This window comes from Balaenoptera acutorostrata, chromosome 19, assembly GCF_949987535.1.
Source record: "Balaenoptera acutorostrata chromosome 19, mBalAcu1.1, whole genome shotgun sequence".
In the NCBI taxonomy this organism is placed as follows: Eukaryota; Metazoa; Chordata; class Mammalia; order Artiodactyla; family Balaenopteridae; genus Balaenoptera; species Balaenoptera acutorostrata.
Window position 1 is genome coordinate 57,406,504 of NC_080082.1, and position 25,594 is coordinate 57,432,097.

A 25,594-nucleotide genomic window follows, 5' to 3' on the forward strand; every position below is an offset into this window, starting at 1 on the left:
CTAGAAAGGGAATCTTTTGATACCTGCACAGAGAGAACTCCTTTCTGCTTTTCTTTTAAATGTGCAATTGTCCCATTATATGGATGCACCATGATTTGCTAAACAGCCCTCTATAAACGGATACTTGGGCCAATTCCAATATTTTGCTATTCTTCTTTGCTCTTCAAGCACACACTCTTGGGGTTCTTCTGCCCCCTCCCCTCCTGCGCAATCCCTTTTCTTTCTTTTTTTTTTTTTTTTAATTATTTATTTATTTATTTTTCGCTGTGTTGGGTCTTCGTTGCTGTGCGAGGGCTTTCTCCAGTTGCGGCGAGCGGGGGCCGCTCTTCATCGCGGTGCGCAGGCCTCTCACTGTCGCGGCCTCTGTTGTTGCGGAGCACAGGCTCCAGACGCGCAGGCTCAGTAGTTGTGGCGCACGGGCTTAGGGATGTGGCATGTGGGATCTTCCCGGACCAGGGTTCGAACCCGTGTCCCCTGCACTGGCAGGCGGATTCCCAACCACTGCGCCACCAGGGCAGCCCCGCAATCCCTTTTCTTGATTCCTCCTCTTCTGCCTGACATTGACCCACCCCAGGGCCATTTTCTCTCCTTTCTCCACACCCTCTCTCTAGATGATCTCATCCTGCCCCTCAGCTTAAAATACCTACATGTGCCAATGACTTCTATATTTATATCTCCACCCCGTCTCTCCCCTGAACTCCAGGCTCGTATGTCTAACTCTGTTTTGATGTCTGATAAGCATATCACATTTAAGACCTCCCCAAAAGGAATTCCTGATCTCCCAGCTCATTTCTCCCTAAAGTTTCCCCATCATGGTGAATAGACCCACCATCACTCTAAACATCTGAGCCAAAAATAGAGTCATTAAAATTTTTTCATTGAGGTGCAATTCATGTAATATAAAATTAACCATTTTAAAGTGTACACAAGTGGCATTTAGTACCTTCACAATGTTGTGTGACCATCACCTCTATCTAGTCCAAGAATTTTCATCACCCCCAAAGGAAATCCAATACTCATTAAGCAGTCACTCCCCATTCCCCCCTCCCTCAATACCTGGCAACCACAAATCAATTTTATATCCCTATGGCTTTACCTATTTGGGAGATTTTATATAAGTGAAGTCATACAGTATGTGGTGTTTTGTGTCTGACTTCTTTGACTTAACATAATGTTCTCAAGGCTCATCGATGTTGTAGCATGTATCAGAATTTCATTCCTTTCTGTGGCTGAATATATTCCATTGTATGGCTATACCACACTTCGTTTATCCATTCATCCATCCATCAATGGATGGATCCAGGACTGTATGAAGGTACATGGATCAAGGTAGGAGGCTACAACATATTTTATTTAACAGCTTATCAATTTGATTTATAACATTTAAATAGTTAACTATATACAACTTAACAGCAAAAACAACACAAAGCAATTCAAAACGGGGAAAGGACTTGAATAGACGTTTCTCCAAAGAAGATATACAAATGGCAACAAGCATATAAAAAGATGCTGAACATCATTAGTCATTAGGGAAATGCAAATCAAAACCACAATGAGATACCACTTAATATCCACGAGGATGGTTATTATTTAAAAAAGAAAAACAACATGACACTGTTGGCAAGGATGTGGAGAAACTGGAACCCTTGTGCATTGCTGGTGGGAATGTAAAATGGTGCAGCAGCTGTGGAAAACAATATGGTGGTTTCTCAGAAAAATTAAATGCAGAATTGCCATGTGATCCAACAATTCCACTCTTAGGTATATACCCAAGATAATTGAAAGCAGAGACTCAAAGAGTCAATGTACACCAATGTTCATACCAACATTATTAACAGTAGTCAAAACGTTAGAACAACCCAAGTGTCCATCAACAGATGAATGGACAAACAAAATGTCGTATATCCATACCTGGAATATTACTCAGTCATAAAAAGGAATACAGCACTGACACATGCTACAACATGGATGAACCTTGAAAACATTATCCTAAACGAAAAAAGCCAGACACAAAAGCCAGACAAATACCATGTGACTCCCCTTATATGAGGAGACAAATGCATAGAAACAGAAAGTAGAATAAAGGTTACCAGGAGCTAGGGGAGGGAGAGAATGGGGAGTTTTTGTTCAACAGGTATAGTTTGGGATGACGAGAAAGTTCTGGAAATAGTTGTGATGGGTACATAACGTTGTGAATGTAGTTAATGTCACTGAATTGTATTTTTTTAAATGGTTAAAGTAGTAAATGTTGTGTTATGTATATTTTACCACAAATTTTTTAAAAGCCAAAAAAGAGGGAACTATAAAAATATACATTTATCTATTTAGTAAATGGGCCAACATGTGTAATCATGGCCCAGCCCCACAAATGCTCAAGACACACCATTTCCTCTATTCCCCTTCCTTAGCTGCCAGCCAGAGAAAAAGTCCCAAGTCCCCATCCTCAAAGGCCTGCCATCACCTCCCCTCTCCTGCCACCTGCTTTTTTCTCCAATTTTCTCCTTAACTCTCCCTTGTTCCCTCTGCCCCAGTCACACTGGTGTCTTTGCTATTTCGCAAACACACCAGGCAGGCTCCAGCCTCAGGGCCTTTGCACTGGCTGCTCTTTCTGCTTGGAACACTATTCTCTCAAATATTCACATGGTCACTCCTTCATCTCCTTCAGGTCTTGGCTCAAACGTCACCTCAGCACATTGTAAAAATTACAACCCCCCCATACATGTGTGTTACACTCGCACACACTTTTTCTCTTTATCGCTCTTTCCTGCTTTATTTTTTCCCAAAACCACTCATTATCACCCTGTAACGTATTCTATATCTTTCTTATTTATTTTGTCTCTGCTCTATCTGCCCAACAGAGTGCCAGCTCTCAAAGGGCAGGGAATTTTGTCTGTCTTGTTCACTGCTCTATCCCCACTGCCTAGAATCCAACTCATACCTGGTGCAGATGATATACTAATTTCCTTTATTTGTAAAGCTTTCCTACTCCTCAGCAAAAAAAAAAACAAAAACAACAACAACAAAAAAAAAACCTCAAATTTTTTAAAAAAGAGTAAAGATATGAACAGAAAATTTAGAGAAAAAATTAAATTAAAAATTAAAAAATTAACTAGCTGTGTGGCCCTAGGTAAGTGATTTACCCTCTCTGATCTTTCCCCTGACTATAAAATACAGGAGCTGCTCAATAAATACTTGTTGAATAAATGAGCAACTAAATCAGTAAAACAATATATAACTCATAAACTGTGGTAAAAATTAAATGACTTACTGAAAAAGAATATATATATATAGAAAAAGAATACATATGTGTATATATATATGTATATGTATATAATCGAATTGCTTTGCTGTACACCTAACTAACACAACATTGTAAATCAACTATACTTCAATTTTTTAAAAAATGGTTTAAAAAAATTAAATGACTTAGTACAGATGCAGGGCTTAGAATGTTGTCTGGCACACAGCATGCCCTATGTAAGTGATAGTGATGACTCCTTTTAAAAATAGTATTATTGTTGTGGTTATTATATGCATCCTTCAAGATCCCGTCCAGTGTCACCTCCTCCAGGAAGCCCTCCCGGATAAGACCAGACAGGATCAGTTGCTCAGGGTCCCCAAAGCACTTTATGTAGTTTTCTCTTTAAACTTCAGCAAGACATGTCCCAATTAGTATACTCTGTATTCTATGCCCCGCACCAAGGATAAGAACACATTTTCGTGATAATTATGGGCTTTTCTCCCTGGCTGTAAACAGGCTGGCCTGGCCTGTCATAACCACTGGACTCTAAGCTCCTAAAAGTAGAGCTTATTTCATTCACTCAAGTATGCCTAACATGTCACGCAGAGCCTGGAACAAGGAAACTTCTCAAGCAATCTTGGTGGATCCAATAAATGCACCATTCTGTCGCCTGCCTCTCAATATGGAATGTGCATAAACCCAGGGATATGCAATGGTGCCCCGAGGATTCATAAATCCATGGCAAATTTTTCTTTTGCAAGAAGCGTGTTAGAAACATCTCTATTACAAGTCTTCTTTCCCTAGTTTTATTGGAAAATAATTGACATACATCACTGTATAAGTTTAAGGCATATGGCATCATGGTTTGATTTACCTATATTGTGAAATGATTACCACAGTAAGTTCAGCCAATATCCACCTTCTCACAGAGATACAATAAAAAGAAAAGAAAGAAGGAAAGGAAAAATTTTTTCTCCTTGTGTTGAGAACTCTTAGTACTCTTTTTTTTTCTTTTTTACACTCTCATATTTATTTATCAGGTGAACAATACGTTTAAAAATCATCATTGCCAAGAACTCTTGGTATTCTTTTTTTTTTTTAAATTAATTTATTTATTTAGGCTGCGTTGGGTTTTTATTGCTGGGTGTGGGCTTTCTCTAGTTGAGGTGAGCGGGGGCTACTCTTTGCTGTGGTGCACGGGCTTCTCATTGCAGTGGCTTCTCTTGTTGCGGAGCACAGGCTCTAGGCGCGCGGGCCTCAGTAGTTGTGGCACGCAGGGGCTTAGTTGCTCTGCAGCATGTGGGATCTTCCCAGACCAGGGCTCGAACCCGTGTCCCCTGCATCGGCAGGCAGATTCTTAACCACTGCGCCACCAGGGAAGCCCCTCTTGGTATTCTTTTAACAACTTTCCCATATCTTGTGCAGCAGTGTTAGCTAAATTCCTCATGTTGTACATTACATCCCTATTATTTATTTTATTACTCAAAGTTTGTACCTTTTGACCACCTTCACCCATTTTTTTCCACGCTTGACCCCCTGTCTCTGGCCACCACCAATCTGTTTGCTGTATATATGAGTTTGGGTTTCTGGGTTTTTTTTTAAAGATTCCACATATATTTGAGATGATATGGTATTTGTCTTTCTGTATCTGACTTATTTCACTTAGCATTATATCCTCAAGGTCCATCCATGTTGTCATAAATAACAGGGTTTCCTTCTTTTTAGTGGCTGAACGGTATTCCTGTGTGTGTGTGTGTGACATTTTCTTTATCCATTCATTCATTGATGGGCACTTAGGTTGTTTCCATACCTTGGCTATTATATATAGTGCTGCTGTGAACATGGGTGTGCAGATATCTTTTAGTGTTTTCCTTTCCTTCGTATAAATACCCAGAAGTGGAAATGTTGGATCATACGGTTGATCTGTTTTTCATTTTCTGAGGAACCTCCACACTGTTTTTCATAGCAGCTGCACCAAGTTACATTCCCCATGGCAAATATTTATGATGGCCAATTTCACTTCAACTTTTGAAGGAAAAACTCACCTTTGTATTAAAATGGATAACACTATGTTATGGAGTGGGATATGAATTTTTAATGCCAAAATAAGACTTCAAAGAAGTCTGTATCAAAGAGGTGGTTCCTAAAACCCCTAGATGAGAAGGGACAATTTTCTTCTCTCTGCTGGTAAACTTGAAAAGTAATGTGTTAGTCCTGTCGTTTTATAAAGGAAGAGTCCTGGTTGGTTATGACCAGTTAGTACTCAATAAAGAAGCAGGTCCACAGGACTTCCTTGGTAGTCCAGCAGATACGACTCCACGCTTTCACTGCTGAGGGCCCGGGTTTGATCTCTGGTCGGGGAACTAAGATCCCACAAGCCATGCGACCAAAAAAAAAAAAAAAAAAAGAGAGAGAGAGAGAGAGAGAGAGAGAGAGAAGCAGGTCCACTATGAGGACATGGGGTAAGGAACTTATTATGGGATAGAATCTTAAGCAATTGTAGACAAAGCTGGGGGAGGTGAAGACCCAGGAAGGGGTGGTGGGAACATCGAAAAATGTTAATAACTAGGGAGCCTGAGGGTTGCTGGAGGAAAAGTATATGTAAGGTCGGTGCCTCTGTAACTAGTATTGGGTTTTAAGTCCCTGTAGGTCAGTTGGCTGCGTGGTTGGGAAACTAGAACCTGGAACCCATGAGAATAAACTGGAAGCCTCAAGCGTCTCTTACCAACTTCAACTCCATGTGTGACCTGCTGGAGAAGCTGGTGCCTTTCCCCTGCTGAGTTGCTCAGGCTCCTGGCCCCAAATTCACAGAAGCTGGAAAAGGAAAGCTGGTGGGAGCAGGTGGAGCTGAGGTCCGATGCTGCCCCAAGCCCACGAGGTGAGCCAGCAGATCAGTGACAAGAGGCGTGAGCCCCATTGTGGCCCCTGGGTCCTGTGCAGACCTTCCCACCATAATAGCTATTGCGTCACTTCTGTTATCTAAATCTCATGCAAATTTCCTTTTAGACAACTCTAACCCAGAGCCACCAGGGGAAAGGTGTTCTAGGATACATAGGCCCAACTTAGCTCAGTTAGACAGAACTAAATTGCCACACAGCCCAGAGGGGGAGAGCAGCCTACCCAAGGTCACACAGCAACTGTATGATGGAACAGGAACCAAGCCAGGTGACACAGTAGAGCACTTTCTTCTCAGGGAACAGCATAGTGTTATATGAGGTTAAATGTTTAGGCCCAGGCGTCAGGGTGCCCAAGGAAGGAAGTCTAGCTTTGTCATTCATTAGCTATGTGGCCTTAGGTAACTGAATTAACCTCTCTGATCCCCAGTTTTCTTGCCTATAAAATTGGGGACATTAGTAATACCCCTTCATAGGGTGGTTGTAAAATGAAATGTGTGTGTAGAGTTTAGCATGGTGCCGGGCACATTATGAGAGCTTGTGGCAGGCATGACTGTGTACACTGTTATTTCCAATTCCCCTGCACTTCTAGGTGCATGGGTGACTGTACTTCCCCACCTCCCGGAAGTTAGGTGTGGTCATGTGACTTGCTTTGGCCAATGAAATATGAGCAAAAGTCACATGTAGCTCCCTGGCGGAAGTAGTCAAATGCTGGTGCATGAGTCCCTCTGCTCTCTATTCCCTTGCTGTGGTAGTCACGGGAGCACACGATGACTTGGAAATAAAAAAGCAGCCTGCATCACTGAACCACAGCATGAAGGGGGTTGCCCTGAGAGGTCTCTGTGATTCTCTCAGCTCTGCCTTCCTCTGGATGTAGAATTCATCCTCAGGATGCCTTCTCTTGTGGTTCCCAGATGGCTTCCTGCAGCTCCCATACTTATTCTTTCCCATCTGGGGGGAAAGAGAGGGTATTCTTCCTCACAACTAGTCACAAAACTCCTGAGCGTCTTTCTAATTGGACTGAGTCCATGTATGCAGCCCTTAACCAATCTCCGTGACCAGGGAGATAGAATGTATTGATTGGCTTAGGCCTGGGTTACCTGGGTGACCACTTCTGAACCAATCACTGTGGCAAGGGGGTGGGATTATGCTGATTAGTTCAAACCCTTCAGTGCCCATCCCTGGAGCTGGGAGTTTGGAGGGTGTCAGTCTGATTCAAACTTATGGCTTTTATTACTGGGGTGGTAAGAGGAGAAATGGCCATTGTGAAGGTGAACACGTGTGCAGGACATTTCTTTTTCCTTTTAAAAAATATATTTGAAACAGTCACAAACTTATAGGAAAGCTGCATATATGGTACAAAGAACTTCCCCCCCACCAACGGTTTTGAGAGTAAATTGCAAATCTGGATTCATACATTTTTTTTTTTTAATGTAAGTACATTGTGTTTTTTTTTTTTTTTTAAATGCTTCAGAACTTTATTATTTATTTATTTATTTGGCTGTGTTGAGTCTTCGTTTCTGTGCGAGGGCTTTCTCTAGTTGCGGCGAGCGGGGGCCACTCTTCATCGCGGTGCGCGGGCCTCTCACTATCGCGGCCTCTCTTGTTGCGGAGCACAGGCTCCAGACGCGCAGGCTCAGTAGTTGTGGCTCACGGGCCCCGTTGCTCCGCGGCATGTGGGATCTTCCCAGACCAGGGCTCGAACCCGTGTCTCCTGCATTGGCAGGCAGATTCTCAACCACTGCGCCACCAGGGAAGCCCTGATTCATACATTTTATATGAGACAACATAATAGCCCACATTCCTCCACCAAACTTTCCATTTATCTGTTTACTTATATCCTCATAGATTCTTGGATTCTTGTTTTATTTAAAGGGTTATGATCTGTTGCGCTCATTTTTAATGTTGATGCTCAAAATGTCCCAGATTTGGCCAGTGGGAGCCCTTCAAGCTGGCTCTATGCCCTTCCACCTGTTCTCATCATTCTTTGAGCATTTCCTTACTTTCTGACCCCAAAAATGTTCCAGGCTCATCTTGTATCTTCCCTGTCCCCCGACCCCTAGAATCAGCCATTTTCTCAAGGGAGAAGAGAGGGTACTTCTGAAGGCGGGTGGCTGACCCCTCACCCCTGAATGACTCCCCTCAGACTCTGATTTAAATGCGGCCGGGCCGGGCCAATGGCACAGGCAATGCTCTAGCAGTTGCCATGGAGACCGCTGAGCTGCAGCGCGGAAGGAGGCCGTGATGTCATTGTGGGAGCAAGTGCAGCGGCCACATCCTTGTCTTAGCCAGGCCACAGGGCAGTGAGGCTAGCCTCTGGGCCAGCGGCAAGGAATGAGCTGCCCTGCCTGCCGGGCACCCTCGCAGGACACCCCGGTGGCAGCAGCCCCAGGGCGATCAGCCGTCCCAGATCTGCTGAGACTGACAGGGCCTGTGAGACCTTTGAGGACCACCGCCAGAAAGAGGGACCAGCATCTTCATACTCTCTCTGGTGCGGCCTTGCCTAGGACTCAGGATCCACGAACTAGCTGGCAGACACCCACCCCTGCTTCACACTCTGTAAGTCCCTAGGAATTCCCAAGAGCCCCCTGGGAGGAAGGTTACAGAAGGCTGGACACTGTGCAGCCCTGTGGGCAGGGCCTGGGGCATCTTTGGCTGAGGTGGACAAACTAGGCCCCGTGAGGCCTCTCTCGTTGCCTTGGGAAGGGGTCGTGACATCCTGGATAACTTTTTGGATTCCCGAGGCAGCTCAGGTGTGCACCGTCAGGCATACTGCGGCCTCAGAGAGCTGGGCAAGATGCTTTTCGGCGTCAAGGACATTGCATTGTTGGAGCATGGGTGCAAAGGCTCTTGAGGTGGACAGTTACAAGTCTCTGATGATCCTGGGTATCCCGGAAAACTGCAACCATGAGGAATTCGAAGAGATCATACAGGCCTCCCTAAAACCTCTGGGTAAGTTCGAAGTGGCTGGGAAGGCCTTTGTGGAAGAGAGATCCAAGGCCGCCATCATTAGGCTGGCAGAGGACATCAATTATGCCGTGATCCTCAGGGAGATCAAGGGCAAGGGCGGCACGTGGAGAGTGATCTACATGCCCCAGAAGCGGGGTATTGAATTCCTGACCAAGCTGAACCTCTTCCTGCAGAGCCAGGGCAGGACGGCGGAAGATGTGGCTCAGGTCCTAAGGTAGGAACTGTGCCCGACAGTGACGGGCCCCAGAGAGCTTCCTGCCAGAAACTGCTATGAGCCCGGGCCAGGGGAGAAACAGGGGCCTGGGGCCACTGCTGCGGTGGACAGGGTGCCACCTCTGGACTCCACGAAGGAGAGCAAGGAGGGAGATGGCAAGAAAGGCAAGCGGAAGCACAAGAAAAACCGTCGTCGACACCATGCATCTGACAAGAAGCTGTGAGGTGACTTGGGGTGGGCATGGGCGCGGCTGAATGAGGGTGGGCGTCAGCTGAGTGGGCGTGGGTGGCGACTTGGAAAGGTGGGTGCCCTCTGAGTAAGTTCGGGGGATGAGAGTGAATGTGGGTAATGCGAGTGAGGATGAGTTACCCAGTCAAGGGAGTGGGTAACTTTTCAGTAAGAATGGGTAACATCTGACTAGCGTGAGCGAAGGTGGGTATTTTTATCTGAGTTAACTTGTGGGTGACATCTGAGTGGGTGTGGTTAAGACTTAGTTGAGTGTGAGTCACTCATCCATTCACTCATTCATTCTACAGATGTGCATTGCACACCTACTATGTCCCAGGCACTGTTCTAGGAGCTGGGGATACAGAACGGAGCAAATCCGACGCAACTTTCTGCCTTCACGGCACTCACAGTGAGTGGGTAGCTTTTGAGTTACTTGGGTACATCTGAGTGCGAGTAGGTACCATTTGAGCGGAGTGGATAATATCTGGTTGAGTATGGATCATTCATTCATTCAACAAATATTTCCTGGGCACCTGCAGTGTACCAGACACTATTCCAGGCACTGGGAATACAGCAGAGAACAAAACGGACCCAAACCTTGCCCTCGCGGCACTCATATTAAATATTTGAGTAGGTGCGGGTAACATCTCAGTTGTTTTTTGAATACTTCAATACATATGAGTGAGTGTGGGTACCATTTGATATGTGGGTAGCATCACATCACTTGAGTATATAAGCTCAAGTGGGTAATATTTGAGTAGCTGTGTGCAACACTTAAGAGTGTGGGAGTGACACCTGAGTATGCGTGTGGGTATTGAGTGGGTGAGGGTTACTTCTGAATGAGGAAGAGTTTCAAAGATCCGCATACAAAGCCTAACAACCCGGAAACGCCGCGGGACCAGCTGCGCAGTCGCAGTCGGAGCCGAGCAGCGAGTCAGATTGTTGCCATGGAGACCGCGGGCCGCTTGGGGCGACTGCGTAAACACGTGTTTGCGGGAAATGGAAGAGGAGAAATAGGGTTCGGAATTTCAAAGTTTTGCAGAAGGTCTCTTACCAGAGTTGAGGAACAGCCAAGCAGGAAGAACATGTCAGGGAGATCTGTTCTGTGCTCGGGAGAAAGGCCACTATCCCCTTCGCCATGCCCGGCGGCCTGATGTTGGGGACAAACCCTCTTGCTGGGTGTGTATTGCGGGGATGAGGCCCAGACCCCTCCAGCTTTGGGCTCTGCTGGAAATCCTGTCATCGCAAAGTTTAGACCTGTTTTTGTCTTTTATAAGGATTTACCTCGAATGTGCCTCTGGCATAAACTTGTCCGGCGTGGGCTACTCTTTTGCACGAGGCAAGCAGAAACCATGACTGAGAAAGTGAGCTGTCTCCTCGCCACGTCTGAGGACCTCACTGCTCTGTGTGTGACTCTGAAAAAAGCTGTCACTGTTCTCTACATGCTGGGTCTCCCTTACAGGAGTGGTCAGACATGGGACATTTCTGCTCTGATTGGTGCCTGGGGTGAGGGTATGAGTCTCCCCAAATTAAATCTCAGAAGCTCTAACTTGTGCTCAACTCTCTAAAGAACAAAAGGCAAGACTTCCAGGGAATGGTCAAAAGGAGGTAATAATTAAGAGGTCACCTTCAACAATGATCAATTTACAACACTTAACGTATAGTCCTCAAGTCTATAAGCTGAGTCCCCCAGAATGGTGAGGAAAAACCACAACAAAAAAACAATCAAGTAAAATCCAAGTGTCTGTGGGTAGACAGAACACCTGCTCAGGATGACTGACCTGTGAGCTTGCAAACTTCCATTAGTTCAGGGATTTGCAAAGGTTTGAGCTGAACTTCTTTTTTATTTATTTATTTTAAAATTTTATTTATTTATTTATTTATGGCTGCATTGGGTCTTTGTTGCTGTGCATGGGCTTTGTCTAGTTGTGGCGAGCGGGGGTTTCTCTTTGTTGCGGTGCACGGGCTTCTCATTGCAGTGGCTTCTCGTTGCGGAGCCTGGGCTCCAGGTGCACGGGCCTCAGCATTCGTGGCTCACAGGCTAAGTAGTTGTGGCTCGCGGGCTCTAGAGCGCAGGCTCAGTAGTTGTGGCGCACGGGCTTAGTTGCTCTGCGGCACGTGGGATTTTCCGGACCAGGGCTTGAACATGTGTCCCCTGCATTGGCGGGCAGATTCTTAACCACTGTGCCACCAGGGAAGCCCTGAGCTTCTTTTGAAAAATGCAATTTACACACAGAGAGACAGGCTCAGATTCTTACCTACCAAACTGTAGTGGTGGAGACTCCCCAACGTATTACGATGGTGGGCATCAGTCATGTCTGTGAATTCTAGCATCCAAACCCCTTTCTTATTTCTGCAAGGCTGCCCCATTTTGCCCCGCTTGCAGAGCCAAAAGGTGGAAGTTCTTTCCCTACACCCCACCTTGGCAGCCAGGATGCAGGCAGGCCTCCCACCCTCAGGCAGTTAGAGACTCCCGTTAGGTCCTTGCATTCGCAGCAGGTGTCAAGACAGAGGAATTTTTAGAGTTTACTTGCTTTGACATGACCTAAGACCTTGAAGACTCTGATTTCTGTCCATTCCCCAAGCTGGCTTTCTACCATCAGCCTTGACAGCATTTGTCTTGTGCAATGGTAGGGATAAAGCTTTTCCTGCCATCCCCACACATGTATGTGAACTTCTTGCAAATGCATCCATGGTCTAGAAGTTTGTAGCTCTCTACTGATCTTTGTATTCCTTACAAATTTCCAACCTGGGCATACTCACTGACAGAATATTGTACTATTTTGTTTCTGTTTCCTGAGAGTCTGAGCTTAAATAAAGGCTACACAAAACCTCAGGCACATTCACTTATGGCATATGCTTTTCTCCCATCAAGGCACAATCATTGTATAGCAACAAAGGACATTGTGACATTTCTTATCATCATATTGCAGTATTAAGATGGCATTTATGCCTCTTGTGGGTTTGGGGTGTTTCCCATACAACATTCACGTTTGTATACACAACGTGAGTGGTTGTTCAAGGCTGCCCATAAAACCCAAATCTCCTACCACTTCTCTTTCCAGTTTTTCTGGACCAGTTGAAGAGTTTCCTGAGATTGTAATGCAAACTTGCATAAAATGGTTACCATTTGAAGCTACTTATCTGTGTGGGTCAAGACATGGCTGGCACACAGAAAACTCCAAGTAGATTGGATGTGCTGGCTGACGGAAGGCTGCAGGTGGCCTTGGTAAATCCCCATTTTCAAACGGAGGTTCAATTAAAACTCTTCATTGTTCTTTGTGGTTGGTGCTATATCATACAAATATGAACTTATAAAATAAATAGATGCTAATGCCATCATTGCATGCTCTTTGATATGTTGGGGGATCCGTGGTAGATTTAATTTGGAAAAACAATCTGGTTGCTAAAAAAAATGTTCTGAAAATCACTTCCATGGGTTGCCTGAAGTTTTCCAGGGCTGCATTGTTTTTAAAAGGGGTGTTATCCGATCTCATGGCCAAGAGAACACAAAACGCACAGCTTTCTTCTATCTCACGGGCTTCCAGTGGCTGATGCGAAAAGTGAAACAATTTATCTGGAATAAAAACAATAACAGCTATCCTGTGTTCCAGGCACTGTGAAGAGTCCTTCATATTCATTAATTCATTGTATCTTCCTATCCCTTGAGGTATGGGACTATAGGTCCGCAACCCCTGATTCAAAACCCTCGGGCCAGATGTGGTTCAGAATTCAGAGTGTTGGGTTTTAGAAAAGTGATACAGAGACTATAGCTTATATTGTGTAATTCACCTCCGGGGGATTTGGGCAGCTCCCATAATCATATCCATTAGTATTCTAATAGTAGAGAAATATTGACATTAAGTGAAATAAATTAAAACTGTAAATAGCCTCATGTCAGTCTAGATTTTGCTTCCAATTTTTTTTCATTCTTTGGATAAAGTTTTTGGTGCAAAGCTTTCAGAGCTTTTTGGATTTCAGAAGAGGAGCTAAGTGATTATGAACTTTACTTTTATCATGATCGTCTTCTCATTCTATGGCTGAAGAAAGCCATGCTCAAAAAGGTTAAGTGACTTGCCTAAGGCCACACAGGAAAGCTCAAAAGAAATTGAAGCCCAGGTCTTTCTGAGTACAGTCTGTGCCCTAACACAGATCCCAAGAAAATGGGACATGTCACACCACGGGGGGGGGGCCACACGAGGAAGCTCCAGGATTGGTCAGGAGGCAGAGGGAGACGGAGAGGGGGAACCGTGGACAAGAACATTATTGTGGTTTCTTCAGGGAAGGAATGGGTGAGGCAGGGAAGGCAGGCTCAGGATTGGCTAGTCTGAATAATTTCAGCAGGCTCTGGGGTAAAGGGACTGTCCCTAGGTGTCTGGGACCTGGCCCTGGAGTGAATAGGGCAGGTGGATGGTGGCCCAGAGTGTGAGGGCTTAATAAAGAAGGTAGTTGGGGGCATGGGCTCTGGATTGGTTGGTTGGTTTGCATTTGAAGAACGCGTTCAAGGACAAGCATTGTTCCCTTTCTCTAGGAATTGCCTAACCCTGGGAAGGGCAGTCCCTCAAGGGTCAGCAAGCCCCCAGATGTCAAAGCATCAGAGTACAGAAAATAAAAGACATGGTTAATACAGTGATAAACATACAACATGGATAACTATCTCTGTAAGCTCATAGTGGAACTAAATTCCTCTAATCAGCTTGCTCACAAGGCAACCTGCCAGTTAAAGCAGCAGAAGCGTCTGTCTGGTGTATGGAGGTTGGAGGTGAGGAGTAGTGCTGGACGGATGGCCTGGGTACGAGTCCCGGCTCCTCCACTTCCCAGAGCGTGAGCCTGGGCAAGCGTCTTAAACCCCTGTGCCTTGGGTTGCTTATCTGTAAAATGGGGCTAGTAGTAACCTATTTCACTAATGGGGGAGGAGTAAATCTGTTCAGCCATATAAAGGACTTAGCACAGTGGCTGAGAGGGGGAAGCTGTTAAGTGTTGGCCACTGGGATCCTGGATCCAGTGACAGTTGCGTTTTGCGTTGACAAAGAACATATCAGTCTGGTTTTAGAGCTCAGATTCCTGAACTTGATAAGTGTACCCAGCTCCCACAGCAGACTATGTGTTCTCTGTGTGCTGACAAAAGGCTGCTTCAGAATGGGATGCCGAAGGGCAGACTGGTGAATCCACCAAGGTCATGACCTTTGGAAGACAGTACCCACTGTTCCCTGGCATCAACAGGGCACACAATGGAAGGAGTGTCAAAGGATTTGGAGCTACACAGGCCTGGGTTCAATTCTTGACTCTGCTACCTGTTCAGCCATGTGTCTTCAGGGAGCCGACTTCACCTCTCTGGGCCTTAGTTTCTTTATCTGTAAAGTGGGGCTATTGCTACCCATGCTGCAGATTCTTTGCAACAGGGAGAGTATACAGCTTGCAGTGAAAAACATAGGCTCTGAAATATTCATAGGAGCTTTAGTCATAAAGCTGCTAGAACCCAGATTTCCACTGAGAAGTGAATGGATAAATTGTGGAGTGTTCACTCAATAAATGATTACATAGCAACTAAAAGGAATGAACTACAGATACAGCAACACAGATGAATCCCCAAATCACGATGTTGAGTGAAAGAAGCCAAACAAAAAGGACGCATTGTATGATTCTTTTGATATAAAACTCTAAAAAAAGCAACACTTATAGGACAGAAATCAGATCAGTGGTTGGAGGTAGGCAGAGGTGACTGCCATAAACGGTACAAGTGGAGTTTTGGGGCTGATGGAAGGGTTCTATATCTTTTTTTTTTTTTTTTTAAAGGTGTAGGCTTATTTATTTATTTATTTTTGGTTGTGTTGGGTCTTCGTTTCTGTGCGAGGGCTTTCTCTAGTTGTGGCAAGTGAGGGCCACTCTTCATCGCGGTGCGCGGGCCTCTCACTATTGTGGCCTCTCCTGTTGCGGAGCACAGGCTCCAGACGCGCAGGCTCAGTAGTTGTGGCTCACGGGCCTAGTCGCTCCGCGGCATGTGGGATCTTCCCAAACCAGGGCTTGAACCCGCGTCCCCTGCATTGGCAGGCAGACTCTCAACCACTGCGCCACCAGGGAAGCCCAGTGTTCTATATCTTGATGGTGGTGATGGTGACTCTAAAACTTACCACAATGGACATTTTAAAAGGGTACATTGTATAAGATATAAAGTATACTTTCAATAAAACTGACTTAATGAAATAAAGAGTGGGACAGTCTGGAGGTGGGCTGCCTGGGTAAAGTCCTTCATTTTCATGCCTCAATTTCCTCATCTGTGAAATGGGTTGATAGTAATCGTACCTATTGCTGAGGGTGATCATGAAGACTCAAAAAGATGCCGTCTGAAGATCAAGTGCTCGGTAAGGGGGAGGCGATTTTACAGGAAAGTTCAGTGTGAGATATGTGAATGCCAAAAGTTTCATAGACTCCTGAGAGAAGGGAGGTCTAACCATTGGATCGCCCTGGTGTGAGGCTGGCGACGAGGGGCAGGCAGCAGACAGAAGCTCTGCAGGCTGGGGCGGGGGGCATTTTAAAACATTTCCAAGGTTCCCATCACCCAAAACTGACTCCTGGGGTTCAGGACACTGCACAAGAATTCTTTCACTTGAGGAATAATTATTCTTGAGAGACAAGGTCAAGGAATAAAACTCGAATGCTTTAATTTGGAGTTTTCTTCAGTCCTGCCAAAGAGAAGTCCAACATCAAGGTGTTGGCAAGGCTGAGCTCCCTCCAGAGGCTCTAGGGAAGAAGACTTCCTTGCCTCTTCCAGCTTCCGATGACTCCAGGTGTTCCTGGGCTTGTGGCCCCATCACTCCAGTCTCTGTCGCCATCTTCACATGGCCTCCTCCGATTCTGTACCTCTTTTCTGTGTCTCTGTCATCTGCTTCCTCTGCTTCTCTCTTTTTTTAAATTTATTTATTTATTTATTTATGGCTGTGTTGGGTCTTCGTTTCTGTGCGAGGGCTTTCTCCAGTTGCGGCGAGCGGGGGCCACTCTTCATCGCGGTGCGCGGGCCTCTCACTATCGCGGCCTCTCTTGTTGTGGAGCACAGGCTCCAGATGCGCAGGCTCAGTAGTTGGGTCTCACGGGCCTAGTTGCTCCGCGGCATGTGGGATCTTCCCAGACCAGGGCTCGAACCCGTGTCCCCTGCATTGGCAGGCGGATTCTCAACCACTGCGCCACCAGGGAAGCCCCTGCTTCTCTCTTATAAGGACATTCCTGATGGCAATTTTTGGGTCCACCTAGATAATCCATGGCAATCTCATCTCAAATCTTTACTTACATCTGCAAAGACCCTTTTTCCAAATAAAGCACCATTTTCCAATTCCAGGGATGAGGACCTGAAATCTTTGGGTAGATATTATTCAACCTGAGAGCCCCCTGCGCCCTTTAAAGGGCTCCACTATGTTGCTAAAATTGGACAAACCGTAATTTCCGATCTGGCTCTTCGCTGGTATTGTGGTACTTCCACTTGGTCAAGTTCCTCTGGGGACATTCAGTTCCTCACCTACTTCTGTCCAACCTTACCAGCCATCACCTCTGTCAGAGTCATTCGGGAAGATTTTTAAATGCAGTACCCCACCCCCACCCTAAGACATTCTGATCCAGTAGGTTGGACTCTGGAAACTGGGATTTCTAAAACTCTTCCCAGTGATTCTAATGTGCAACCAGATTTGAGATTCACTACTTTAGAGAAATGTGCCACATGAAGAAATGAATGAATGAATGATTCTTTAAATATATGGCTGCTCTAACTGCCAGCTTTGCTTCCGTACTCACCAAAAGCCTTCAGGTTTGGGATTGGGGAGGGTGGGAGGGGAGAGCGACACAATTATGTGGTCGGAGTGTGGGCCACAAGGCTGCTTCCTGCTGTATGTGTTGAAGACCTACTATGTGCTGTCACTTAACCCAGTGATATCTGGTTCCAAAGTGTGGATAAATTATATCCTGTTCATTCTAGATAGGGATCTGATTTCGGGACATTTAGGACAAATCTGGTGACTGTGCCAGAGTTACAAATGTCACCTGGGAGACAAGTCTTCGGGGATTGCCTGCCAACCTTGTTCCCTACCCCCAAACACCACAGGCAACAGGGCAAATAAAGGAGGCTTAAGAGTATGGGGCTGGAGGGACTTCCCTAGCGGTCCAGTGGTTAAGATTCTGCACTTCCACTGCAGGGGGCACAGGTTCGACCCTTGGTTGGGGAACTAAGATCCCACATTATTTAAAAAGTGTATGGGGTGGGACTTCCTTGGTGGTCCAGTGGTTAAGCCTTCCCCTTCCAATGCAGGGGGTATGGATTCGATCCCTGGTGGGGAAGCTGAGATCCCACATGCCTGCAACCAAGGAACCAAAACATAAAACAGAAGCAATATTGTAACAATTTCAATAAAGACTTAAAAAAAAAAAAAGAAGTAGGAGGCTGGAATCTAAGAATCCTGAGTGATTCAAAGTTCTGCCACTTCTCAGCTGTGTGGCTGCCTTTGGCCTCAGTTTTTCTCATCTGAAAAATGGGAATAATACTTGTTTAGGAGGGGTTGTGGGATTAAAAGGGAAAATGCACAGGGTTGGGGGTAAAATAGGTGCTCAAGAAAAATGAATTATTATCAGTATTATTACATTCCAGGCTTGAGGGCTTACGCAAAGATGGAAGCTGTTGAGAAAAAAGAAAGCTGACATTGATCTGCTTGTACTGATATGGAAAGACTTCAAGACATGCTATTAAGTGAAAAAAGCAAGTTTTATAGCACTAGATCTAGCCCATTCCGCTCATTTACTCATTCAACAAATATTTTGAGCTCTGATCAGCACTGTTCTAGATTCTGCAAATTCAGCAGCGGAACAAACAAGACAAATATCCCTGCTCTCATGGGGCTAGTATTCTAATAGGGTGAGACAATAAATAAATAAGAAAATACAGGAAGTGGTAAATGATGTAATGAAAATAATTCAGGATGATGTTAAAAATCCTCATGGGTTAAATTCTAAAATTACCCATGCAAGCATTTTTTTTTAGAAAAAAAAGTGCAGAGGCATTTAACTGTGGTTACTTTGAGGGGAGAGGCTGGAGGCTTGGGACTGGGGGAGGGAGACTTGTTTTTCATTTTAACCCTTCTGTAACTTCAGCATTTTCTTAAGTGTGTGTGTCACTTTTATTAATTTTTTTTTAAAGTGGCAACCAAGTGTAGCTGGGTAGAGAGAGTTGAGCCATGTTTTGTTTTCTTCCTCCATTCTTTTTGGATTTTTCATTTCTTTTAAACAAGTATAGAAGTGGGAGCTATAATTATCGTTTTCTTCTGGGGCGGCTGGAGAATCTCGCCTGCCAAAGAGCTGGGTAACCTAAATCACCCACAGCGGAACTGCTCAGGGGTTGGCAATTTTTGTAACAATGTTTAACATTTGAGGGTTTTATTTCTAGGATAATCCTCCCCCCCCCCACCCCAAACACAATTTTTACCAGTTACAAAACCCAATGCCTCATCTGCGAGGCCATTCCCACGTGGAAGCCTTGACATCTCAGAGTTGGATTCTTAAGCCAACATTCCTCAACCAGAGGTGTCGTAGAAATTTTTAACTTCGGACCTCTACAAAGCAGCTTCTCAGGGAAGCTGATATGTGGGATCAGGCCGAGGGAAGTTATAAGAGGCTGAGAGGAGGGGCTGCCCTTCTCCACCCTCCGCCTCCGCCCACCCTCTCAGAGCGGACCCTCGGGAAGGAGTGCATCTCCTCGTTGCCATGGAGAACGCTAGGAGGCGGGGAGAGAAATTGTGCAAAGGGGAGGGGCGCAGTGGCGGGAGGCCCGGTGAAGGGCTGACCCCGGCGGCTGGGAAGGAGCTTATGAGAAGGAGGAGGAGAAAATCCAGCGAAGCCTAACGACTCGGCTCTGCAAAAGCAAAAACAACCCGAATGAGCCAATAACTGTGAAAAGGTCTCAGCGAGACCTTAACCGTCCCCCGCCCCTCAAGCATCTTTCTTCCTTCCTTTTTTCCCTCTCTCCCTTCCCTTCGTTTTTTCTCCCTTCCTTCTTTCCCTAAACATCTGCCTGGTTCCTTCAAGAGTGAAATAAAATCACACGTGGTGAGTTAAAATTGCACGTGTTCATTTTTATACTTTATATTAAAGTCATTAGTTTACAGGTTTTGTTGTTGCGATTTTTCTTTTAACAGTTCTATTTCGTTATAATTCGTCTCCTTTGTAATCCCATGGATGCAATTCTATGCACTGAAAAACTATCCTGAAAAGGGTCTATGGCACAGAAAGGGTTAAGGATTCCTGGACTGGAGCGCCCAGAAGAGGGTAGAGGCCAACCAGTAGTTTAGGGGTGGCGGGCAGTATGACCTTTCTAAAATGATGACCTTTGAGCTGTAGGAGATTGCCAAGAGGAGGTGGGAGCAGAACATTTTGGGTGTTGGGAACAGCAAGTGCAAAGGCCCTGAGGTGGCAGTAAGCCTGTGTGTTGGATGAAAAGTAAGGAGGCAGGTGTGGCTGGAGTGGAGTGAGGAGGAGAGGAAGAGAGAGGGAAGTGGGGAGATTTAATAGGGCTTCGTGGGCCTCAGAGTTACCTGGGAAGCTTTGCAAATCCTGGTCAACACGTCCCAGGGATCCTGACCCACTATGTCTGTGGCCAGGTCTGAGGACCTTCGATTTAATTTAACTTACTTTAATGAACATTTCTTTTCTTTTTTGGCCCCGCCGCAGGGTTTGTGGGATCTTAATTCCCCGACCAGGGATTGAACCCGTGCCCTTGGCAGTGAAAGAGTGGAGTCCCAACCACTGGACCTCCAAGGAATTCCCTTAATGAACATTTTCGATTGCTAAAAATCTAAGGAATCCCAAAGGATATAGAGTGAAAAGTACATGTCTCTGCCACCTCTGGGGGTCCCTAGTCCCCCTCCCCAGACACAGCCATTTGGGGCGGTACTTATATATGTGATGAGTAAACATATGCACCTAGACCCTTTGGCCTTCGCATGCGCACACGCTCACACACACGTCAGACTGTTTCAGATTCAAATCCAGGTTCCAATACTTTCTGGCCATGTGACCTTGAGCAAGTGATTTTATTTCCTCAGCTATAAAATGAGAATGATCATCATATTACCTGTCTCATAATGTTTTGGTGAGTTAATTTCATGAATTAATTCGTAGAGAGCACTTAGAATGATGCCTAGTACATAGGAAGTGCTCCATAAAAGGTGACTATTCTCAGTCACTTCTTTTTTTTCATAGCTGCCTAGTATATCACTATAAGAACAGAGCTGTACAGTTTAGTCAATTCCTACTAATGAACAATTAGGTTCATTTGAGACAGGCTGGGGCCTGGGATCCTTTGCTGCAGTACTGCCATGCTTGCTTGCACCTGGACACACTTCTCCTCCAGCAACAGAATACAAGGAAACTATATGGGACTAAAAGTAACTGCATGCATGCGCAGTTACGGCAAATGCTGGACAAAAGATACCAAAAAGTCCAACTGCCACTTTGGAAGAGCCCAGAACAAAAGCAGGGGGTCGGGAGCAAAAGCAGGGTACTGCGCATGCCCCCTGCACACAACATCACCTAAGGGGTGGGCAAACCATCTAAGCCACCGCTCCAGCCGGACCCCTGGACACACCCTTACCCTCACCCCATGTAAGGAACAAGCTCGCCCCTCAACCCCCTGGCCCCAGGGAGCGAGCCAGCAAGGGAACCTGTTGTTTGTTCTCACTCACCCCTGCTGCCGCAAGGGCCCCAATAAAGCATTGCCTGAATTTCTTGTCTGGCCTCTGATCAATTTCTATTGATTAAGGAGGTCAAGAACCCTGGTCGGTAACACATTCATTCACTCAAAAATATTTCTTGGGGGCTTCCCTGGTGGCACAGTGGTTGAGAGTCTGCCTGCCAATGCAGGGGACAGGGGTTCGAACCCGGGTCTGGGAAGATCCCATATGCCGCGGAGCTGCTGGGCCCGTGAGCCACAATTACTGAGCCTGCACGTCTGGAACCTGTGCTCCGCAACAAGAGAGGCCGCGATAGTGAGAGGCCCGCGCACTGCAATGAAGAGTGGCCCCCCGCTTGCCACAACTGGAGAAAGCCCTCGCACAGAAACGAAGACCCAACACAGCCATAAAAATAAAAAAAAAAAAAAAAAAAATTTCTTGGGCACCTACTGTGTGCCAAGCCCCACACTGCAGTTGGTGCAGAAAGACCCTGGTACCAAGTTCTCCACCCACACATCTCGGTATATAGGTAGGAACTGCTGGTACCAAAAGTCACGCGATTTTAAAACGGTAATATACAGTGCCAATGGCTTTCAAAGGGACTGTCCCATTAGCACGCCCACCTTCAGGGCTTGGCTGGAACCCGCACGTTTAGGATGGCAACTGTTTAGTTTGGGAACTGCTGCCTTTCTTGGGGAAAGATGCTGACGTGGGCTTGGGCTTCGGCGCGGGCGTTCAGCTTGGAAGATAGGGCCCCTGAGAGGCCCGGGGCGCGGCCACACCCCTGTGGGGGAGGGGAGCGAGGGTGTCCCGAAGGGAGTGGACAGCCCCCTTGTCAGTCTTCCCGAGTCCCGGAGTGTAAGATGAGAAGGGGGAAGGTGGGCCTCATCCTGGGGGAAGGCGAGGAGGAGCTTCCTGCGCGCGCGCGCTCCTCGGCACTGAGCGCTCGGGCTGGGAGGCGGGAGGTGCGTCAAGGTCAGCCTGGACCGGGGTGGCAGCCTGCCTAGGGGCGGGAGACCCTCCTGGGGAGCTGGGCTGCGGCCTCCAAGCGCCTCAGCCATATTGAATAGCCACGGCTGAGCCGTCTTTGTCTGCGAAGTTCTCTCCCAAGTTCCAGGCACGTCCCTGGAACAGGAAGAGCCACCGGGCAGCCCCTGTATCGCAGCTGCAGGCGGGACACCCGTTTGCAGCTTGCTGTGGGCTTGAAGCCTCAGGACTGACCTCATCCCGGCTCACGTAAGCATCCTGGAAATTGATTCCCACCAGTCCTTGAGGGGAGCGGGACTTGATCAAGACCAGACTCGTTGCAGGCAGAGAAATTGGGAGGTGAGACTCTCCCGGCGGCGCTGCCGAGACCCCACCCTCACCCCCCAAGACTCGGGGCTACGAGTAGTTTGGGCGCATTGCCCCCACCACAGATTTCACCCTGGAGATTTTAAAGACCCTCGAGAAAAGCCATGTGGGGGGCTGGTTCCCCTGGGGCTTCCTCCCGTCCCCCGACTGCCTGATCCTCTGGAGTGTCCCCGACGTCTGCAAAGATGTGGATTTGGACGTCCTCGTGGAAGCCTTGAAGCCTGTGGGGACCTTTAAGAAGATCGGCAAGGTGTTTCGCCGGGAGGAGGACTCCACAGTGGGAATGCTGCAGATCGGGGAGGACGTGGACTATTTGCTCATCCCCCGCGAAGTCCGGCTGGCGGGAGGCGTCTGGAGGGTCATCTCGAAGCCCGCCACCAAGGAGGCGGAATTTCGGGAGCGGCTGATCCAGTTTCTGGAGGAAGAAGGCCGCACCCTGGAGGATGTGGCCCGCATCATTGAGAAGAGCACCCCGCATCCACCCCAACCCCCCAAAAAACCCAAGGGGCCCCGGATGAGGAGAGTCCAGCAGATGGTGACCCCACCTCCCCGGCTGGTCGTGGGCACTTATGACAGCAGCAACGCCAGTGACAGCGAGTTCAGCGACTTCGAGACCTCCAGAGACAAGGGTGACAAGGGCCACAAAGGCACAGGGCATGGCAGGAAGGTGCGCAAAATGCCTGTCAGTTACCTGGGCAGCAAATTCCTTGGGAGCGACCTGGAGAGCGAGGATGATGAGGAACTGGTGGAGGCCTTCCTCCGGCGAGGGGAGAAGAAGCCCAGCGTGCCGCCAGCCCGCCGCCGGGTGAACCTGCCAGTGCCCATGTTTGAGGACAACCCGGTGCCCCAGCTGTCCAAAGCGGACAGGTGGCGGGAGTATGTCAGCCAGGTGTCCTGGGGGAAGCTGAAGCGGAGGGTGAAGGGCTGGGCACCGAGGTCCAGCCCAGGGGTGGGTGAAGCCTGGCAGGCCTCTACCAGGTTGGAGAGGGATGGTGCATCAGTGCCACGCAGCGCCAGCCTGGGGGATAATGTGGGAAATGCAGGAGATGGGCCCGTGCCTGAGAGCCCTCCAAGACGGTGGAGGCCTAAGATCAACTGGGCCTCATTCCGGCGTCGCAGGAGAGAGGAAGCAGCAGCCAGAGTTCAGGGGGCAGAGGCTATAGATGAGCAGAGAGTGGAGGCTGTAGATAATCAGAGGGTGGAGGCTGTAGATAACCAAAGAGCAGGGGCCATAGCTGTCCAGGGGGCAGAGGCTCTGGACAATCAGAGGGCAGAGGCCATAGCTGTCCAGGGGGCAGAGGCTCTGGACAATCAGAGGGCAGAGGCCCCAGCTGTCCAGAGGGTAGAGGCTCTGGACAATCAGAGGGCAGAGGCCTCAGCTGTCCAGAGGGTAGAGGATGCAGATAATCAGAGGGCAGAGGCACCAGATGTCCAGGGAGCAGAGGCTGTATCTGATGGGGCAGAGGCCATATCTGACCAGAGGGCAGAAGCTGCAAATAATCAGAGGGCAGAGACCCCAGCTGTCCAGGGAGTTGAATCCTCAGCTGCTGGGAGGGCCCCAGGGGTCACCCCAGGATCTAGGACCCGGAAACAGGTCAAGACAGTGAGGTTCCAGACCCCTGGACGCTTTTCATGGTTTCGAAAGCGCCGGAGAGCCTTCTGGCACACTCCCCGGTTGCCCACCCTGCCCAAGAGAGTCCCCAGGGCAGGCGGGGCTAGGAGCCTCAGGGTCCTGAGGGCTGAGGCCAGAGCAGAGGCAGAGCACGGAGAGCAGGAAGACCAGCTGTGAGGTGAGGGCAGGGGGGCCACAGAGGACCTCGCCACCTGCCACGGTATGGGCCACTCAGGGTGCGTCCCTAACTCCGACACTTGGACAGAGATGCTATCTCCACACTTGAAAATGGAGGTACAGCAAGGGCCTGGCAGTGCCCCGCACATCTCCATCTAACACCCCTCTTTCTTTTTTTTTTTTTAAAATTGTATCTCTCATGCATTGATTTAATTTTTTTTCACGTGGCTTGTGGGATCTTAATTCCCGGACCAGGGATTGAACCTGGGCCCGGCAGTGAAAGTGCCAAATCCTAACTACTGGACCGCCAGGGAATTCCCCATGCATTGATTTTTAAAATATAGACTCTTTATAGTAACCCAAGGAATGTAAATAAAGAAACCCATACAACGGGTTCGCATCGCCCATGATTTTAACTTCTTCATATGCAATTCTAGGTGCTCAGCTTGAAAAAGGGAGAGAGGTGAGGGAGAAATTCCTTCCTCTTCTCCTTTTTCTTCGCCCTTTCGCCTGCACACTTAAACTCACTGCCTCCTGGAACTTAAAAAGAGGGCGCAGGTCAACATGCAAATAAAAGTGTTTACAAACTTATTTCTCGGCTGTGGACTCGGCAACTGAAGAATGCTCCAGGGTGATTTTGTCATACCCTTGTGTCCCCTCCCCTCCCCTCCCGCCCTCCGTGATGGCGACTTGTGTTTAAGTCACTTTGCTTGCCATCCCCACACTCCTGGGTTCTGCAGGCTTGGTGGGTCCAGGGCCTGCAGTTTACATGCTTCGTCACATCTTGGCTACCAAATACAGAATAATCATCTGGGAAACGTGGCCAAAACGCGGGTTCTGGAGCCCTTCGTGCCAGAGCTGTGAATTGCTGGTGCGGGCTGTGCGGCCCAGGAATCTGTTTTGATCAAACCCCACAAACATCTCCTGGGGCAGCTTGGCTCCTGGACACATTGAAAAAACTTAATTGCGATAGGAACAGGGCAAAAGGTGGGTTGCGGTGTGGTAGTGAGCAGTATACTGTGACTGGCCCTTATAATCGGGAGACATCGTGTTGCTACATGCCACGGGAGCTGGGGGACACTTCTCTGTGTTGTTTTGTGTCCCCTCACCCAACCTCACTGGGGGAAAAACACAGCAAATGACCATGCCCCAACCTCGATACAGGCAGGAGAAAAGGGAATTCTTGGAGGAAGGTCTGAAGGC

The 25,594-nt window shown here is 47.6% G+C and overlaps 2 protein-coding genes across 2 annotated transcripts; both read left to right on the plus strand.

Annotated features, from left to right (window-relative positions):
- Positions 1–8,422: 8,422 nt before the first annotated feature.
- PNMA8C (PNMA family member 8C) lies at positions 8,423–12,886 on the plus strand. Its single transcript, XM_057534634.1, is given in 3 exon segments — positions 8,423–8,977; positions 8,979–9,543; positions 10,825–12,886. Coding segments are annotated over 2 exon segments (609 nt in total). The 5' UTR covers positions 8,423–8,932; the 3' UTR covers position 9,543; positions 10,825–12,886.
- Positions 12,887–22,155: 9,269 nt separating this feature from the next.
- Positions 22,156–24,982, plus strand: CCDC8 (coiled-coil domain containing 8). The gene has a single exon (XM_007168171.2). It carries the CDS (start codon positions 22,886–22,888, stop codon positions 24,389–24,391), a length of 1,506 nt encoding a protein of 501 aa, XP_007168233.2. The 5' UTR covers positions 22,156–22,885; the 3' UTR covers positions 24,392–24,982.
- Positions 24,983–25,594: the final 612 nt, after the last annotated feature.